The 21,011-nt window shown below is 48.2% G+C and overlaps 1 protein-coding gene across 2 annotated transcripts; it reads left to right on the top strand.

The window, feature by feature from the left end:
- The first annotated feature begins 3,605 nt into the window (after positions 1-3,605).
- Positions 3,606-11,401, top strand: LOC136365111 (ribosyldihydronicotinamide dehydrogenase [quinone]-like). 2 transcript variants are annotated; one of them, XM_066325440.1, is made up of 7 exons: positions 3,606-3,666; positions 4,013-4,065; positions 5,160-5,324; positions 6,212-6,342; positions 7,295-7,408; positions 7,784-7,885; positions 9,063-11,401. In XM_066325440.1, exons 2-7 carry the CDS (start codon positions 4,059-4,061, stop codon positions 9,234-9,236), a joined length of 693 nt encoding a protein of 230 aa, XP_066181537.1. In that variant the 5' UTR covers positions 3,606-3,666; positions 4,013-4,058; the 3' UTR covers positions 9,237-11,401. The 2 variants fall into 2 exon arrangements, with proteins under 2 accessions (XP_066181537.1, XP_066181529.1); XM_066325432.1 differs by having other exon boundaries at positions 4,006-4,065.
- Positions 11,402-21,011: the final 9,610 nt, after the last annotated feature.

The raw sequence follows: 21,011 nt of genomic DNA, 5'->3' as shown, positions 1-21,011 counted from the left end.
CACTGTGCTGGGCTGCACGTGTGTCCTGACACATGCCTTTCCAAAACTTGGGTGAATTTTAGAAAATATACAAAAAGAGAGACTGGTCTGAGGTTAGTAAGGAGAGAGAAAAGAAGTGGCAGTATTAATTTCCTAGCAGCACTGGAAATGTTACAGCCATTTTGAACTAAAGAATAATTTTCCTTCTAAATCACATTATGCTTAAAGTCAAATATCACTCTGCCAAACAGCATTGATTTCAAAAGAATGAAACTAGAATTAGGTAACTTGTAGCTGCACTTCAGGCTGGGGAAAAGGGTATAAAGGAACATGCTTTCCAATTCCTTTTATTCTGAGGATTTGGGGTTTTTTGCTGGTGGTCCTCCTCTCCCACAGATGTCTAGGCAATGCTCTGATATTTTTCTCTGACATTTTTTTCCAGAAATCATTACTGTATTTCTTTTATTTGACGTCCTGAAATGGCAGATTAAACATGCTTGCAACTGCAGAACAATAGGGAAAAACAAACAGATACCCATCTAAACTATGTTAACAAGAAGCCCCATAGCCTAGAGAGACCAAGACCGATGTCTTGCAGTAAGGCACCTTTAATCCAGGTTCCAAAAAACCTGACACTTAAATCCAGGTGTAGTTCATTCTGTGGTTTAATATTGGGTTCCTGAAGCAACATCACTGAGGTGAGCCGCCTGCTTGCAGAGGAATATACTTTGTAATAGACTATTTATCAGAAGTTTTTGCTGAGGAGAGAAACAGCCAATAACTAATACCATGCACAATGCAAGTACTACTTATTTTCTTTTCTTGAAAAATCCTAATGTGTTATTAGATATCTTAAAGTCCAAAGAGGCTATGTTCTACAGAAGAGATGTAAACAATTTAAGCTGATACTACAATCAAGTCAGTGCTGGATAATGGTCTCAGCATTCTAAGAGTATTAAAATGCTCTGTTTTATGCAGCTTGAATACACAGGAATTCTGATATGTTTGAAAACTCAGGAAGGAGACAAAAGACCAGCTTCTTCCCTAGGACTGTGGAGCCAAAATACCCCATAGCTGTTTCTGAATTGCCCTTGATGAAATGAGAAACCATTTTATTGACATCTAGGAGAGATAATAAACCAAGACCTAACCAGCTTGTCCACGTAACAGATTGCCAAAACTGCAAATACAGTTGTACCCCAGTGAGACATACAGAGAAAAGGTGTTTCTTCATTGGAGTTCAATAAGAATCCAAGAGAAAATTAAACCCTCTCAATGTATTCTGCCATACACCCTTGTATTTCTGCCATCTACTGCTAGGCCACAGCTCAGCATCTATGGGAAATGTCAGGTAGTGGTCTTTTGAACCTAACTGCAGTGAAAATTTGTGGCTGCAGTCAGTCACCAAGACTGGTGGTTCCCAAGACCCTTGGAGCCTCCCATTCTGCATTCACACTGCCCAGGGGGATGCAGCCCCTCTCCACAAGCATCAGCTCTGTTGGTTGCTCCCAACCTCGGGAGTTTCTCCCACCTCGGCCCTCTGAGGGCTCAGAGAAATACAATATGAGTTTTGGTACACAGACGATGCAAAACTAGCTAAGACAACATCTTTCTCCAAAATCAGCTTTACAGCACAATATTTTCATGGCTGTTGGACAGCAGGGGGATCTATCAGACCAGCTGATGCTTTACTTTTAGACTAAAAGGTAGATTATAGACAAGTATCTCCTTAGAGTTTTGCCCACTGATGATCCCCCTCCCCAGAGTTCTGAACAGAGTATAGAGCCCAGAATTAACATTCTAGCATAGGACTCTATGCTTCAAAGCTGGAAACCTCCTGTGTGAGAGAACACTCATCCTTGCTGGGCCAGGCAGAGTGTTAAGCCAGGAACAGCCAGAGAATGATTATGCTCAGGTCCCTACAGAACTTGCAATTCATCAGAGAAATGGAGAGGAAGAAGTCTCTAAAGAGATACCTGGCCACAGGAGGAGAGGAAGAAAACTTAAAAATTAAACCTTTGTTGGCAAAATGTACTACTAAAATACAGCCCCTAAAGCTAATACCAAAAAAATAGATATAACATCCCCTTCCCATTATAGCACAAGCTTACTGTGATTGAATTTTTAGTTAAGATTAAGGAACATTCCAGGTAGCCTTGGTCTAACATTGTGGAGACTTGATGCTTTTTATTTATCGGTCCCCTACAATTTTTCCAATGGTGCAATGAAATCTGCAAATTTCACATACAGTAGTTTCCATCCTGCTGGCAAAAAAACCCCAGCTACATATCAAAGGTGTGACCTCTAAGCACATGTAAATAGATGCTAATATCTCCCTTTCTTTGCCTAGTACATGCTGGCAAAACACACTGAATGCGACTTAAACCTTTCAAACCAAGCAATTCTTATAAATTTAGTCATCTCTCTTCCTGCCTTCAGCCCCATAAAGCAAATCTCAAAATTAGAAAAACCAAACCAAAAGAAAGATCAGAAGTCAAATGTTATCAAAAGCTTCCTGTAATGTTTGGGATTGTGGGAGAACACAAAAAACTGCACAACTGGCCTACCAGAGATACCACACCTGTATTTGCATTTGCTTTATTTAATTGACAAATGTCCCAGGCTCTCAGGACTGCAGGTTCAATAATGCTCTCCTTGAGATACCTCACAGTGTGGCTGGACACAAAATTGCTGCATTCAAACTACAGTGAGCTCATTGTCGCAATTCAGCATTCACCTCCTCTTTACAGTAGGTGTGATCAGCCCTTGCATCAGGAGCTGTCAGAGCATTAAACTCCTGCTCAGCGATCCAGAATGAGTCGAAAACAGGAATGTGCTGGTCCTGCATCAGTTCCACTAGCTCCACTGTCAAACTTTCTTTTTCCCCAGGGCAAAACATTCCACTCAGCTTTTTGGGTTTTTTTGGTTTTGTTTTGTTTGGGGGTGGGGGGGTGGGGTGTGTGTGTGTTTGGGTTTTTGGTTTTGGTTTGGGTTTTTGGGGGTTTTGTGGGGGTTTTGTTGTTGTTGTCAGGGTTGGGGGTTTTTGTGTGTGTGTGTGTCTCTGTGTTTTGTTTTGGGTGGGGGTGTTTTGTTTGGTTTTTTTGGGGGGTGGGTGTTTCCTCCAAGGTCTCAGAATGAAGGTGTTTATTCAGTTTGTCCAACACGGGGAAGTTTTGATACTCAGAGAGAAAACTTCATCCTGAAAACGATCACCAAGGCTGTCCTATCTCTCCAAACCCACAGCCGCCCACATCCCACCTGTCTTTCCCATAAGACACCTTTCAGAGAGCTGCAAGGGAGGAGCCCCTGCTCCCGGCAGAAGATGCACGGGTGGGCCAGCAAAAGGCACAAAGCAGACAGTGCCACCCCTGGAAGAGCAGATAAGGGTAGATGGGTGGTTTAGGAGATCAGATACTGCGTTGCTGGGAGAAATGAAGAACGAGCTCTGTACTCCGAGAAGAGCAGAGACCCAGAATAAAAACATGTCCAGAGACGATGTAGGTGTCACACGCCGTCACAGGCGGGGGCCGAGCGCGGCCCCGAGGGAGCCGGAGGCGCGGGCGGCGCCGCTCCCGATCCCGCCCCGCGCTGGCGCTGCCCCAGGGATCGGGGAGGGCGGGCAGCGGCGCCGCCGGGAAGAGCCGATCCCAGCCCCGCCGCAGACGTGCTCTGGGCACCGAGGAGCAGGTAAGGGCAGCCCGGCAGGGGCCGGGGCGCGGGGGCTGCTCCGAAGCCGCTTTCCAGAGGGCGGCACGGGACCGGGAGCGGCGCGATGCCCCCGGCGCAGCCCCGGGCCCAGGCGGCCGCAAAGCGCCGATGCGGCGGCCGGAGGAGAATTCGAGAATTCCATCTCCAGAGCCCGGGCCGAGAGCCAGGGGCTTCGCTCCCGCTCCAGCGACTCGCGTTTGTCCGGAGCCCGCCTGTGCCTGAGTGCCTGTACCCACACCACGGCACATTGCCCACTGAAACAGCGATTCTCCTCGCTCCTCTTCCTCGTGTTTCTCACAAGCAAATCTCTCACTTGAGTTCTCAGGCAGTACCAGACCATCAAGAGAGAAGCTCCCCAGCGCTCCCCAGCAATGGCAGGTAAGAGCAAATGCGGGTGAAAATGCTGCTCGCTCCAGGGCGGGCGCTGGGCACCTCAGGGATGGGGCTCCTCTGCCGTGTTTAGATGGGACACTGAGGCCTTACTTTTCCAAACGATTGGAATTACCTCAGTAAGTGATGCCTTGGAAAACTCCGGTCTCTCCAAACCCTGTGCCCAAGTGTCCCCAGCTCCAAAGAAGTGAAAACAAATCAGCATTTTTGCAGAATCCAACTTAGCACCTTGGAGAGCTTGTCCCTCTCCAGGTACTCCCTAGAGGTCCCTATTTGCTGGGAGCTGGCAGGAACAGCAAAGAGGCAACTGCTCCTTATATTCCAGAATAACATATACACAGGGGTTGAAAAACTTTGTACACATGTTGAATTTATGAGAGCATTGACCCAGAAGTTTTAATTATCTTTTTTCCATAGCTCTTGTTTCATGCACAATGTGCACCCTGCTGAAATAATTACCCCTAATCATTTAGGTTAAGGAATGAGCTGTTGTTCATCAAATCTTCAGCTCAGTTTCTGCTAGTTCTCCATGGCACCGTAAACTTGCCTGTCACTCCACAGGTGTTGCTCTGAGCTGAAGTTTTGTCCCAGAGAAACTAAGCTCAGGAGTTGTCTGAAGTTTTATCTTGGCAGTCAGGAACTAGGAGCTTCATGTTTTGCAGACGCTGTAGCTTTCAATAATCCCTATAAATTTTGCTCTCTGTCTATCTATAAACACTTGCTGCCTCATACAAAGTATTTCCTCTTTCCTTGTTGTCTCAAGAGGAGGGGCTGGGTTGTGCTGATGTAGAGCAGTGTGACTTGCTGTGGAACACCCCCTCTGACCGCTGAGTTCCACCTAGGAAAGCCCAGTGTGGCACAGAACTGCTGGGCAGGGCACATGCAGCAATCAGTGCCCCAGGAGTCACTCCCTGCTGCTGAGCACGAGTCCAATGCTGCCACTGCCACTCCGCTTCCACTGGATTTGTGCCCTTGGGAAAAGACACTACAGAAAGAGCAAGGAACAAGCCCCAACTCTACAGACTGTTCTGCATGTGCCTCCTAGATTCCAAACGGTCTCCTGGTTTTCTTTCTGCCTTCAGGGAAAAAAGTCCTGATAGTCTATGCACATCAGGAGCCCAAGTCCTTCAATGGATCTTTGTTGAAGATTGCTGTGGAGGAACTGACCAAGCAGGGCTGCAGTGTCACCGTGTCGGATTTGTATGCCATGCAGTTTGAGCCCAGAGCAACAAGAAACGACATTGTTGGTGAGACCAGCCAAAATGTACCTTTTTCACAAACCAGGGACTTGTAATCCCCCTGTCAGGTATCAGAAAGCTGAAAAAAGTCCCACTGAAACCTTCCCCATGCTGAACAACTCCAACTCTCAGCCTGTCTTGATAGGAGAAGTGCTCCAGCTCTCAGATCATCAAGTTATTAGTGAGAAACTGATTTTATTAATAAAAAACTTATTCATGTCCACACATCTGCATTTCTAAAAGTCCACTCCTGAACATGAACTTTGTATCACACTGAGATTACTGACAGAAAAAAAAACACATTAGCATGTGGCCAAATTCAGTCTCCAAAGTCCATTTCTCATGAGGAGGAAATGCATTCAGATACCATTCTGGGACTTGCTACAGTTCAGTTCACGAGGCTACAACTGTCCCAGTCTTCTCCTAGAGACTGATGATCTGCCAGTGCATTCAGCAGAGCTGGCCAATGCTGGTTCCCCATCCCTTGGTCAATTTCCTAGTTATGGAGGCTGGAAAGCAGCTCCAAAGTGCCTACAAGTGCATGATGGCCTCAGCAAATCCCTCTGAAGGCACAGGCAGAACAATTAACAACATTCTGTTAAATATTCCACCTACATCCCCAGAGTCCTGAGGCAAGCTTAGGTCCTCATATTGCACTTCCTGGTTGCTGCAGGAAGGTGAAGGTTTAGAACTCTGAGATCCTGCATTTCCCTCCATGTTAAAATCAAGTCACCTGTCAGCTGGGATGATGCTGAATATCCAACAAGGACAAGAAAGTAGGAGAAATGGAAAACAGTAACTCAGTTTAGAACTGTGAATGGCAACCTGCACTCAGCCCTTATCTGGCACTGATCCTGGACAGGGGGCAAGGAATGACTGTTCACTTCTACCCACAGGTCGCCTGCACAACTCAGAAGCGTTCAATTATGGTGTGGAAACCTGGGAAGCTTATAAGAGAGGAGGGTTGTCCAAAGACCTGGTTGAAGAGCAGAAGAAAGTGCAGGAAGCAGACCTGCTGATTTTTCAGGTTGTTATTTTAATCAGAATTCAGTTGTGATGTTCACTCTGTCTCTAGGTAATGGTACAGTAAAAACTACAGATCAGTAGCACAATTACCTGGGTCATTATTACAGCCAATCCAGTAGCTGAGTAGCACAATGGTGCAGGTTGGGACAGCAACCCCAGAACTCCCCAACACTGGGCCAAACTTCCTGATGGATGCACAAGGACATGTGTCAGACAGGCTGGCAGGAAGCAGAGCTGGGATTATTTTCTGGGCAAGGAGCTTGGGGCAGCCAGCAAAGTCAGGGAATTGGGCTTTCCCAAGTAGACTGTTCTCACATGTTGCTGAGCTGCAAAAGCTCTTCTGGGAATTGCTAACAGAGCTTTGCATTCCATGCCTACTCTCCACTATGCTAGCTCTGTCCCCTGTGTCTAAAAATCCCAAAGGACCATGAATGAAAGTAGTATCCTTACATTTCTTTGTGTCCTTGTTGGCCTTAGACATGGCTTGATGGCATGATGTCAGCAAGTTTTTTAAATAAGTCTTTCCTAAGATCCCATTGCATTTGTCAGCAGACTGTCAGATCAGAACCAATCACCAGATGTCAATCCTGCTATGAGGATATTAGATTCTTTTCTACATTTCAGCCATAGGAGACATGATTCTGTGCAGTCTTAAATCTGAATTGAAAGACACCCTCCTACTTCATCCTATTCCGCTTTAGTCCAGATGGAAGTCCTCACATGCACCATGGTGTTGATGTGCTTTAGATGCTCAGCTCTGGCCCTGAGGTTACCTCAAACAGAAAGCACTTCAGTTCCTTGAGCCAGCCATAGTTACTGACTCTCCTGACAGAGAGCTGCAGGAAGGCAAGTACAGGATCTGAGCAGGTTCAGAGGACAGGCTTATCCCATAGACCAACCCTAAGGGTGGCCCAAACTCTCTGTGCTGACCAGGTAATTTTCTCTTGGCCTAGTTTCCCTTGTTTTGGTTCAACATGCCTGCGATCCTGAAGGGCTGGATGGACAGAGTCTTGGTGCAAGGCTTTGCTTACGATTTGTCAAAGGCTTATGATGGTGGTTTGCTCCAGGTATGTTTTTGGAAATGTTTTATTAAGGTCATGGCTTGCACCTTGTTCTATGAGGCCTTGTTCATTCTTTTCCATTGTAATTGTTTAAAGCCCTCACGTCACACTGTGCTGAAGTAGTGTATCAGCCGTGCTTCACACAAGACCCATAATTCCTTTTCTTTAACCTATCTCTTGCCAAAGACACACAGTCTACAGTCTAACTGTATGACATCAATATTTGCCTCAGAACTGCCACTTCATATAAGGTCTGGGAAAGAAGTGGTCACCCTCTCCCCTAGAAATCCATGCTGTTCAGGTTTCCCTGAATATCTCTTGAACTGTTCAGGCACTCTTCTTTAAATAAGTCTTAATCAACCACCACTTTGCTACTTCTAGGACAAATTATCCTTGTTTTCTTTCACCACGGGAGGAGGCCGTGAGATGTATTCAAAGGAAGGTATCGGTGGTGATATTCGCTATGTCCTGTGGCCCATGCAGGTATAATACATGAACATTTGGTTGTTGTTTACAATTTTTTTTATTCCATGTATTTTTAACAATTATTTTATTGATTTTTAAAATATATTAAATATAATCATTAATAATCAAGTTGTGAGTTCCAAGGATCTGCAGGTTGTAAACTGTTACCTAAAATCCTGTAACTACTTTAAAAGTCCACTGACTTTTAAAGTTGTTTTCTCCCTCTTTCTCCAGATCAGAATGTAGAGAAAGCTTAATATTGTCAGTCTTTTCAGTTTCCCTGTTGTTACAGGATTTCTTTTAGCCCAGCCATGCAGGATTTCTGTTCCCCATAGAGCCATGCAGGATTTCTGTTTCTCATAGTTTCCCAATTCATGTGGGATGCAGGGTAGAAGGGGAGCCACACATTACCCTGGCAGTAACAATCAACACACAAAAGTTAGCATTCTTCTTCTAATTGCTACTCTTTTATTAGAAGTACACAGCATGGTTTGGGAAATACAAGTGGTAAGGCAAGTTTTGCCAGCTTCTTCCTCATATAATAGAACAGATGAGCTAAAATTTGACAGTTTCCTCCCCAAGCAATTACCACCTGCCTGCTCCTGTGGAGCTGTCCAGCTGCAGAGCTCACAGGTCAACATGCCAAAAATGTGAAACACAAATCTGAACTCAGAAACACACAGAGGGAAAATGGCAAGTTGAGCTGATTCCACAGGCACTAGCCTTCTTACAGGAACATTTGTCAAAGCTAGAGACAAAAGGTGAAAAAAAGCCCATCTTAGATGTAGATGTAGACCACTGCAGTTAGATACCACTGTGAAGAGTTTCAAACTGGACTATGAACTTCTGGCCAGCTGTGATCCTTGCAAACTGAACAGTCTATGTCTGCCAAAGAGGACAGTTCTGTGGGATTACCAGCAATTAAAAATAAATTCCACAAAGCAAAATAAATGAACTTGCCCTTATCTTTCAGTGTCATGTATGCCATTCTGCTGAATGCCTTCAATAGTGACTGCCTGGATGGGTAGGGAACTTTGGCAATTTATTTTCCTTCTCCTGATAAATGCACAGATTTTGAGAACCTGACTGATATTGAGTCAAAGAAACAGAACAGATTTGAATCTTACATGTCCCACAAATGAAAGTGAAGGAGTAAAGATTTCCTGAGGCATTTCTTTCTTTGTTTTGCATCCAGCATGGAATCATGCACTTCTGTGGTGTCAAAGTCCTTGAACCTCACATCTGTTATGCTCCAGAGAATGTCTCTGAGGAGAAGAGGAAGGAGATGCTGACTGCCTGGTCCCAGCGTTTGAAGACTCTTTGGAAGGAAGAACCCATAGACTGCTCTCTTGAGTGGTATTTCAAGTAGAGTTCAGAGGCATGACCACAGAGAGAAGATTATTCTTCTCCCCTCTTCTGGATGTTCTAGCTAAATACCTGAACACTAATCTCCTAATTCTAATCTATTTGAAGAATCTTGAATACTACATCTAGCAGTTTAACTGACAGCATAGCATTTATCTTCACTGATTGCCAAGGGATTCCCTCCAAGGATGGGAATTTCTCCTTGCTCACATAAACAGTGTCATCCTGCCTCCTTGTGGTTGATAACACATGTGATATTTCATGGCAAATTCTAGAATTGCTGCTTCTCAAACAGTACATGGCCAGGTTTATTTTAACACTTTCTGTACCAGTTGCCACTGTTTTTTCCTTTACCAGGGAATATGGTGTCCATACCCAACCTTTAATACCCAAGGCTGATTGTGAGAGCGCTACACTTGTGCCTTGGAGCAACAAAACCAGATCATAGGAAGTGTTGCAAAAGGATGTACCATTGCAAAGTGTCTTAAACAGCTGGAAAGCCTTGTGGGCAGCCTTAGGCTTTTAGACATGTTTACAAAGCAATATTAAAGCTATGTCAGATACCAGAAAGGGGAAAAAATATATGCAAATTTTGTATATTGGTACATACATGAATTGCCTTCCTTTGTACAACTCCCATTTGTAAAGTATGCATCTTCCCATAATCAAAGTGGAGAGAAAAAGGAATCCTCTGTCACCTGTCTCCTCATACCAGTCAGTGATGGTGTTTGGATCTGGAGAGTGTTTGCTTCCTCTCCAGCATCAGCATTGATGGGCTTCCTTGGAGATCTCCAGCATTAGCTGTTGGTGAGGCAGGGCACTAACAAAAAAACCTGCAGGTGCACTGTCTGTCTATGGGTCAGGATCAACGGGACAAATGAATTGTCTGGCTCCTAATAGCCAGGATTTTTACCTGGAACTGTAGCAGGATTATTTTTGTGCTTTAGATTTGTTAACCTTGTTTGTGCATTTTGCAGGGGGTGGGTTTCTCACTTAGAGAAATTTCTTGCTTTGACCAGCTCACCTCACTGCTGCCCTTCCACTTTGATATTAAAAGAATGTGGCCTCAATAAGAACCCATCTCCTGAGTCACTGTCAAACGACACCTAGACCTCTGTGCATCTGCCATACCTGCTTTGGGGCAGTCTTGTCATACCCCAGCCTTACAGTTCCTTAGGGACTAACTGGCTAATCACCCTGCTGAATCCAGACTCTGGAGGCTCAGTGTAAGCTGATACACCAGACTGGGAAATGCCACCGCAGGGAAAGGGTCATGTGTTCCTGTTTGCTCCTATATGAAGTGGCCATGTCCAGCAGAGACATTTCCCAGGACGCAGAGCTGCCCCAAGCTGTCACAGATGTCTGCTGTGGGGCATGTGAGCCAAAGTCTTTAGGTTGTAGAAGCAGGAAATTTGCTTTGGGTCAACAGCTTTGTTATAGAAAAAGGAAAGTGAAAGGGAATAAGGAAGAAAGTGTCAATACATCTAAGTTGTGGGAAAGCAGATTCATGCCTAAAAGACTTGAGGAGAACAACCTAAAGTTGCCAAGAGAAATTTGAGGACAAATTTTAAAATTGCATAGAAGAGAAATCATCCTTCTGTTCAATTAGCAGACTATTCAGGAAATAAGGAAATTGAGGTGAAAGCAGAAGTTGCAACTGTCAAACCAGTGTTACTGCTTTGGATCAATTTCAGAGGTTAGTGGGGTTAACTATTAGATGAAGAATGCCAGACTGACCTGTATGATGAGGATACTGTGCTTGACACTATCTGGCAGACAAGTGCCAGTTCCCACACATATGGTAGCACTAAGTTTTAATAAGATCGCTGAGATTTTTAGTACAAAGTATGTGAATGGTTGAGATTAATGCAAGTTCAGTTAAAGTTTAAAAAAAAAAAACACCTAATAGGCTTATTAAATTCTCATTAATGTTAAAATTGAAGACTTCTGCTCAGATAAATTCATTATTGGGAAAAGCACTAAAAATGTACCAATCTTTTTGTCCATTTCAAGATAACGTTTCCTTGTTCATGATCAGAATTAAGACATTTCTCTGTAAATTCAGATTGCATTTCTGGATCTGTTTATTTTCTCTATTCATTTAGAGAAGAAATGTCATAACTGCAACACCAACCTCTAAGCACATACAAATAAATGACAATTTCTTTCTTTGCCTAGTGCTTTTTGGCAAATCACCACCAAATGACACTGACACCTTTTAAACCAAACAATTATTATCAATTCCAGCCATCTCTCTTCCTGCTTTTAGACCACACCTTCCCATACACAATGCGAAACTAAACAGCAGAAGAACTGGATGAGACAAACCAACTGACCAAAGAAGGAAAGAACAAACAAACCCTCAGAAGTCAAATGTTATCAAAAGCTTCCTGTAATGTTTGGGATTGCAGGAGATCAAAACTGCACAATTGGCCTACCAGAGATATCACATCTGTATTTGCATTTGCTTTATTTAATTGACAAATATCCCAGACTCTCTGCAGGTTCAATAACGCTCTCCTTGAGATACCTCACATTGTGGCTGGACACTGTGAGGTATCTCATTCTTGCATGAATGAGATTCATGCAGCATTCAAATTGCTGCATTCAAACTACAGTGAGTTACAGTCAGTGTGGCAATTCAGCATTTGGTCCTGAGTCTCCTCTTTACAGTAGGTGTGATCAGCCCTTGCATCAGGAGCTGTCAGAGCATTAAACTCCTGCTCTAGCTCAATACCAGCTGATCCAGAATGAGTCAAAAACAGGAATGTGCTGGTCCTGCATCAGTTCCACTAGCTCCACTGTCATTTTTTTTTAAAGGAGCTGTTTATTCAGTTTGTCCAGCATAAGGCAGTTCTGAGTCTCAGAGAGAAAACTTCATCTTGAAAACGATCACCAAGGCTGTCCTATCTCTCCAAACCCACAGCCACCCACATCCCACCTGTCTTTCCCATGAGACACCTTTCAGAGAGCTGCAAGGGAGGAGCCCCTGCTCCCGGCAGAAGATGCACGGGTGGGCCAGCAAAAGGCACAAAGCAGACAGTGCCACCCCTGGAAGAGCAGATAAGGGTAGATGGGTGGTTTAGGAGTTCCCATATGGCATTGCTGACTATCAAAGGGAGAAATTAAAAACATCATTTGTGGGCTGCTATTGCCCTGCCACGTTGATCTGCTGGCTGCTCTTCTATTATTGCTACGTTAAAGCATCACAGGGAATGCCAAAGTTCCGCAGAATGGGAAAGATCACGGTAAAGAAATTAGACATTCATCGTTGCCATGCTTTTCAAAGAAGAATGGCAAAGGGATGGCCCTTATGGAAATAAGGTGTATTAACTACACACCTGACATCCGGAGGAGGATTAACTAGGTGGTTTACGGCGATTCTTTTGGTTCTGTATCCCTGCAACCGTCCCAGGACTGTTATCTGTGACAGCGCCTCTGCTGACAAACAAAAACCCCTCCCTCGGCCCTACCTGAACAAAAAAATCTCTACGTATCCAGTGCCAAATCTTCCAGGGGAAAAAGGCAATGCCAACATGCCTCGAACTACAAAGATGTTCTCAGTCTCGATAACGTCGGCAGGTATTCAAGATCCATAGCGCCCAGAGAGCTGAGGCACCGAAGGAAACCCCGGACGCCGCCGACGAAGTACGGCCCCGATCGGGGTGCCCCGGGAACGGAATTAACGCCGGAGCCTCCCGAGTGACACCGACTGGAGTCCCCCGGGAGCTGAGGCAGCGATGGAGCCCCCGCGAGTGGCACCGATGGAGGTGCCCCGGGAACTGAATTAACCCCGGAGACTCCTGGCTGGCACCGATCGAGTGCCCCCGGAGCTGAGGCACCGACGGAAGCCCCCGGGCGGCACCGACGGAGTGCCCCGGGAGCTGCAACAGCGATGGAGCCCCCAGGGCGGCACCCATCGGAGTGCCCCGGGAGCTGAATTAACGCTGGAGCCTCCCGTGTGGCACCGACTGGAGTGCCCCGGGAGCTGAGCCACCGACGGAGCCTCCAGAGAGGAACCGATCGGAGTGCCCCGGGAGCAGAGGCAGCGATGGAGACCACCGGGCGGCACCGATTTTAGTACCCCGGGATCGGAATTAACGACGAAGCCCCTCGGCGGCACTGATCGAGGTTCTCCGGGAGCTGAGGAGGCAGCGAAGCCCCCCGCATGGCACCGATCGAAGTGCCCTGGGAGCTAGGCACCGACGGAGCCCCCCGTGCGGCACCGATGGAAGTTCCCCGGGAGCAGAGGCATCGATGGCCTCTCCGAGCAGCATGGATCGTGGTGCCCCGGGAGGTGAATTAACGACGGAGCCCCTCTGCGGCACCGATCGGAGTCCCCCGGGAGCTGAGGCAGCGATGGAGCCCCCCCCGGGTGGCACCAATGGAGGTGCCCCGGGAGCTGAGGCACCGACGGAACCCCCCCAGGCGGCACCGATTGTGGTACCCCACAAGCTGAATTAACGCCAGAGCCCCCGGGCGGCACCGATCAGGGTGCTCCGTGAGCAGCGTTACCGAATTTGGCACCGATCGCAGTGCCCCGAGAGCTGAGGCTGCGATAAAGACCCCTGGGCTGAACAGATTTGTGTGCACCAGGAGCTGAGGCAGCAATGGAGACCACCGGGCGGCACCGATCGCAGTGCCCCGGGAGCTGAGGCACCGACGGAGCCCCCAGGGACGCAGCGACAGGGGTGCCCAGGTGGCTGAGGCAGCGATGGAGCCTCCACGGCGGAATAGATCGGGGTGCCCCAGGAGCTGGGGCATCGACGCCCTCCCCCCTTCCTCAGTGCAGCACCGTTCGGGGTGCCCCGGGAACTGAGGAACCGACGGAGCCCCCCCGAGTGACACCGATCGGAGTGCCCCTGGAGTTGAATTAACGACGGAGCCCCTTTATGGCACTGATCGGGGTTCCCCGGGAACAGAGGCACCGACGGACCCCCCCGTGCAGCACCGATCGCAGTGCCCCGGGAGCTGAGGCAGCGATGGAGCCCCCCGGGCGGCACCGATCGGGGTGCTCCGTGAGCAGCGGTACCGAAATTGGCACCGATCGGAGTGCCCCGAGAGCTGAGGCAGCGACAAGTGGCACCGATCGCAGTGCCCCGAGAGCTGAGGCAGCGATGGACCCCCCGGGCGGAACAGATCGGGGGTCTCCGGGCGCTGAGGCACCGACGGAACCCTCCCAGGCGGCACCGATTGTGGTACCCCACAAGCTGAATTAACGCCAGAGCCCCCCGGGCGGCACCGACCAGGGTGCTCCGTGAGCAGCGGTACCGAATTTGGCACCGATCGCAGTGCCCCGAGAGCTGAGGCAGCGACAAGTGGCACCGATCGCAGTGCCCCGAGAGCTGAGGCTGCGATGAAGACCCCTGGGCTGAACAGATTTGTGTGCACCAGGAGCTGAGGCAGCAATGGAGACCACCGGGCGGCACCGATCGCAGTGCCCCGGGAGCTGAGGCACCGACAGAGCCCCCAGGGACGCAGCGATAGGGGTGCCCAGGTGGCTGAGGCAGCGATTGAGCCCCCACGGCGGAATAGATCGGGGTGCCCCAGGAGCTGGGGCACCGACGACCGCCCCCCTTCCTCAGTGCAGCACCGATCGGGGTGCCCCGGGAACTGAGGAACCGACGGAGCCCCCCCGAGTGACACCGATCGGAGTGCCCCTGGAGTTGAATTAACGACGGAGCCCCTTTATGGCACTGATCGGGGTTCCCCGGGAACAGAGGCACCGACGGACCCCCCCAGGTGGCACCGATCGGAGTGCCCCGGGAGCTGAGGCAGCGATGGAGCCCCCCGGGCGGCACCGATCGGGGTGCTCCGTGAGCAGCGGTACCGAAATTGGCACCGATCGGAGTGCCCCGAGAGCTGAGACAGCGACAAGTGGCACCGATCGCAGTGCCCCGAGAGCTGAGGCACCGACAGAGCCCCCAGGGACGCAGAGATAGGGGTGCCCAGGGAACAGAGGCAGCGATGGAGCCCCCCGGGCGGCACCGATGGGGGGGCTCCGTGAGCAGCGGTACCGAAATTGGCACCGATCGCAGTGCCCCGAGAGCTGAGGCTGCGATAAAGACCCCTGGGCTGAACAGATTTGTGTGCACCAGGAGCTGAGGCAGCAATGGAGACCACCGAGCGGCACCGATCGGGGTGCCCCGGGAGCTGAGGCACCGACGGAGCCCCCCCGAGTGACACCGATCAAGGTGCCCCCGCAGGTGAATTAACGACGGAGCCCCTCTACGGCACTGATCGGGGCTCCCCGGGAACAGAGGCACCGACGGACCCCCCCGTGCAGCACCGATCGCAGTGCCCCGCGAGCTGAGGCAGCGATGGAGCCCCCTGGGCGGAACAGATCGGGGGTCTCCGGGCGCTGAGGGACCGACGGAACCCTCCCAGGCGGCACCGATTGTGGTACCCCACAAGCTGAATTAACGCCAGAGCCCCCCGGGCGGCACCGACCAGGGTGCTCCGTGAGCAGCGGTACCGAATTTGGCACCGATCGCAGTGCCCCGAGAGCTGAGGCAGCGACAAGTGGCACCGATCGCAGTGCCCCGAGAGCTGAGGCTGCGATGAAGACCCCTGGGCTGAACAGATTTGTGTGCACCAGGAGCTGAGGCAGCAATGGAGACCACCGGGCGGCACCGATCGCAGTGCCCCGGGAGCTGAGGCACCGACAGAGCCCCCAGGGACGCAGCGATAGGGGTGCCCAGGTGGCTGAGGCAGCGATTGAGCCCCCACGGCGGAATAGATCGGGGTGCCCCAGGAGCTGGGGCACCGACGACCGCCCCCCTTCCTCAGTGCAGCACCGATCGGGGTGCCCCGGGAACTGAGGAACCGACGGAGCCCCCCCGAGTGACACCGATCGGAGTGCCCCTGGAGTTGAATTAACGACGGAGCCCCTTTATGGCACTGATCGGGGTTCCCCGGGAGCAGAGGCACCGACAGACCCCCCCCCGTGCAGCACCGATTGTGTTACCCCGGGAGCTGTGGCAGCGATGGAGCCCCCCGGGCGGCACCGATCAGGGTGCTCCGTGAGCAGCGGTACCGAAATTGGCACCGATCGCAGTGCCCCGAGAGCTGAGGCTGCGACAAGTGGCACCGATCGCAGTGCCCCGAGAGCTGAGGCAGTGACTCAATCTCTGGGCGGCACCCGCGCCGCCCTATTCGGAACGCGCCTCCTCTCGGGGCCAGGTTATTTAAACGGCGTTGGCATCCCACCCCCGCTGCCAGTGGCGCTTGGGGGATCATCAGGACTGCCGGAGGCCGAAGCGCGGGAAAGCAGGAGCGCGGCTGCCCGAGCTGCGGGAAGGGTCTGTGCTGCAGCACCGAAACCGAAACCACCGTGGCGACCCTGCTGGGCGAAGGCATCGCCGAAGGTATCGCCCCCTTTGGCGGTCCTCGGAGGGTGCCGGGGTGACGGGTTCGAGGCGCGATGGCCCGGCGGGGTGGGGGATTACCTCCCACCCATCCCGTCCCGCACCACCGTGGTTCCTGGGCACGGGGAAGGGGAAGCGGCGGGCGGGGGAGCGCTGCGTACGAGAGGAGGCGGCCGCGGCGGCAGGAAGCCGCCGGGAGAAGGGCAATATGGCAAGTCGGCCAACGAGGAACTAGGCCAGAGCAGCCCCGCGTTAGGGCTTCTGGCCCCTGGGCCCGCGGACGGGTCTGGCGCTGCCCGCCCTGGGCGCCGCGCCGCGGCGAGGCCGCGCTGGTGCTGGGCGGGAGCGCCCGGCAGCGGCTGCGCGCCCCTCCCCGACTGCTCCGGCCCGGCCCAGCGCCGCAGCCAAGACCGCCTTTCCCGATTCCCGTACGGAATGCACGCTTTTGCCACCAGAACCTACTGTAACACCTTTGCACAGGTACAGGCCACTGCACAGACCCCATCCTTTCCTCCTCCCACGCTGCCTCTGCTCCTGTGAAAACTTGTGTTGCATAATACCTTTGTTTCCCTTGTATTGGCTTCTCCTCCCAGTCCCACAGAATCCTTCTGTAACCTGCTAACGATGTGACACAGGTATTGTCTTTGCTATTTGCAAAAAGGAAAAAAGAAAAAAAAAAAATCATTCCTTAGCGAAATGATGCATCAGCTGAAAAACCTGAGTAGAAGGGAAAGGTTTAGATGGAGTGGGTTATGACATTTATGGCAACAGATCTGAGATACCCTGACAGCTTTTGAAACATCATATAGACATTATTGACACGGGCAATATTTCTTTTATCAGCTGTAGCAACCCTTCTATTTGTCTCCTGTTACTCATTTGGGAATACCAGCTTTGGCTTCTGTTCTTTATTCCTTTCTGTTACTGATAACGCAATGGCCAAGAGTTTTGCTACTTGTGAACGTGCTCATTTTCTCCAATTAAAGTTTGCAGCACCTCTTAAGAACTTAGGTGCTGGGAGAATCACTAGACTACAACGGCTGCAATCAATGTTTCTTCATATTACTGTGCTAATGTGCTCCTTTTCCTCCTTAACCATGCAGGTCACATCAAATCTGCATCAGATCAGTTACAAGTCATTAGAACTGAGGGAAACACTTTTGAACAGTGATTAGGGATATGACTCAGTGACCTAATGTCCAGGTTATGATTCTTGTGAATTTAAAAGCTCTTTTGGAGTTAGAGGAGAGGACATAACCATGGTGTTAAAAATAAAAATGTCACAAACCTGCTTAGAACACTTCTATCCTTTTCTAAAGGACACCAGTTATACTGGTGGACAGAAACTCCTCTCTTCTAGCAACTGGTATTCAAAATTATCATAATACATCAACATGTACTTGGTAAATATGAGCCCAATCAAATATAACAAATGTTCAGAATAGTACATGGAAAAAACTGCTTTATAATTTATCAAATATACAGATGAGAACTACTTCACCGAATGTAAATTAACCACTAGAAGTATGCATAGCTTCTGTAAGGGTTGCCTAAATTAACCTACAAAATTTCTGTTCTCTTAACCACAGATACACAATGCATGAATTGGTGTGTCCTAAGAACTGAGGATACATATAAATTACCCTGTATCTCAATAAGAACAGTAAGGTTCTTAGTCTTTGAGCTTCTACCCTTGGTTTTTATCATCTGACATTTCAAGGTATCATAAGCCAATATCTCATGCTAAAAAGTATACCAGAATAAATAGTCTTTGCTTTAAAGCCTGGCTAGGCATTATTTTTCTGTGATATTTGTTCTACAAAGGAAAAAAAAAAAAACCACCAAAAAAAAACCACCCCAAAACTCTGGGTTTGAAATAAGTCATTAGATCAGAGAGGTTCTATTCAGAGTACTTCATTACTTAATAAGAACAGCAAAAAAAAGCAGTAGCATCTTACCATGGCCGAGGAGGAAGGTTCCCTCCCATCTAGTAAGAAAATTCCCTCTTCTTGAATGTTACCCAGCTCACTTCAGCAGTTACATTATTTTTAGAAGTAATTATTTCTTTTGAATTTCCAAGACTTCCAGTTATAGTGACTACATGTGGCTTAGTAGGAACAGGTAATTAACACTGTAATTAGGAACAAGGTTCTATTTATTACAGTTTTGGGCAGGGATATTTTTTGCCAGGTTATATTGTATTGAATGTCAGTGCCAAACTATCAGTGGTATTAATGCAACTTTAGAGATTCACCATTCAAAAATACACATCTACTTTGCATTCACAAGAAAAGCATGTGCAAGTCTTATAACTACTACCTAGATGCATAATTGCTGTTAGCATGGAAAAATTAACATACATAAGTGACTTCAAACCAATTCTTGGAAGGGAGACCCAGATAAAGAAGCAGTATGCTAGCTGATGCCATGTTTGACTCTCATGTCTGAATTTAGGCCCTTGTACATGTGATATCCACCCCATCTGCATAAAAGTCAATATCACCACACCAACAAATCCAGAGAACCATCACCACAAACTTCCAGGGAAATGAAAGCTCAGCTACTAGAGCAGCAATGGCACTGCTAGGAATTCTTCATGGCACTGCTATGAGTAATTTGACTCATTTTGGCGATTTGATTGGCTGTAAAGGAATTAAAAAACAAACAAAACAGAAACCACCAAACAAACAAAAACCCCCCACAAAAAAATAAACAACCACCACAAAAAAAAAAAAACAACCAAAAAAAACAAAAACAACCAAAAAACCAAAACAAAAACCACAACACCAAAAAACCAAAAATACCACACCAAAAAAAAACCTACCACAACAAACAGAACAGGAAACATTTCCTCTAATCATTATTACGCACAGCAGGACTTACCTTCTTAATAAATGAATGCAGCCATATGCTCAGGCCTGTGCTCATAACACTGGCCAGCACTGCAGCAAAACAGCCTGCATCTTTTTGAAGTCTGTGAAGCCAAAGCAGAAACTCTGAAGAGAGGACACTGCTCTGAGTGTTGGGAAGTTGTTCCCTATCTGTACTACAACAGCCTGCAGTCTCTATATGTACTTTGAAGAGAAAGTTCTTGCTCTATCTCTTCTACAGGCACAGTTTATTTATTTTTTAAAAAATTCACTTATTCTTCCCTGTTTTGGTTTGTCAGTATTGAACTGATCAGACCATTTCCAACTCAGCATTGAAATGTCTCTCTTCCCACCTTCCACACACACAAACTCCTTAGTTCCCAGTCTCCCCAAAGAGGCTGTGGTAATGCACGTCAAAATTAGCCTGCAGCTGATGTTCACAACACGATTAAGAAATCTTTTCAATTAGAGATGAGATGATAAAGGTGCACAGTAGTTTACAGGAATTAGCAGTCATTTGCTGGTCTGGAAAAACTTGGCAGTCCCTTTGCTACACAGTTTAGAGCTCTTAGTTACCCAAACCAGCCAATTTACTGTTGCTGATAGTAGCACTTAGTAGAGGTGGTGCCTTTCTCCCAGCTCTGTCTCTCTGTGTCTTAGTTACCCAAGATGAGTGGAAAATGAACATCCCTGAGAGTCTCTTGGACTTTGTCTTTTTTTAGCAAACTCTTTACTTGATGTAAGGTGCTTAAGTTAAAAACTTCGTGAGGGGAAGAAAAGCAGAGTTTGTTGGCTTGCACCAGTGCTAGCAAAGCAGCTTGCTGACCTGCTGAAGGCAGGGGCTGTCTAGCCTGGGAAACATAGTAGGCAAGAGAGTACCACAGCTTTATCAAAGGATTAAAATTATTCTGGCATCCACTGGTGTTTAGTTACCTATTACTTATGTATTAATTACCCATTTCATAGGATTCCTCAAACTCTCTTTTTGTCTTAATGCACTAAGGAGTCACTACAAGCCTTCACAATTTCTTTGTTCCTCTTCTTTTTAATGGGCAGAGGAGAAGCTGCCATACATATTCCTTCCCAGCACCTGTCTCAAGTTCATGTGCAAAAAAGTTTCCCATAGAAGCTGAGTCCTTAATTTCACCCTCCAGAGGAATCTTTTAGAGCTAGGTTTGCAAAGATGCCTAAAAGATAGTTCAGAGTTGTATAAGACTCTGTAGAGTTATATAAGAATGGGCACCTGACAAGCCCATGTTCAGGCAATTCAGAAAACAAGATACCTATCAGAATCATTAGGCACTACCTGCCTTTTAGACTGTCTTGGTCTGGGATCTGGTATCTGCTAGGGAAGACTGGAGTTTCCATTTGAATGGAGAATGTAAACCCCCTCCCTCCTAATTATTATGATTTTGCAATTAAGGGCTTTCAGGCAAAGATTTGGGAATAGTAATTACAGTTCTTTACTAGGAATATTAAGAATACAAATATAGTACAAAAAAACAAGCCAACAAACAAAAACAATTCCTAGGAACCTTGACA

Source organism: Sylvia atricapilla, chromosome 1 (assembly GCF_009819655.1).
Source record: "Sylvia atricapilla isolate bSylAtr1 chromosome 1, bSylAtr1.pri, whole genome shotgun sequence".
NCBI classification, from domain to species: domain Eukaryota; kingdom Metazoa; phylum Chordata; class Aves; order Passeriformes; family Sylviidae; genus Sylvia; species Sylvia atricapilla.
Note: the sequence above shows the minus strand (reverse complement) of the source record. Positions and strands in the feature narration are given on the sequence as shown.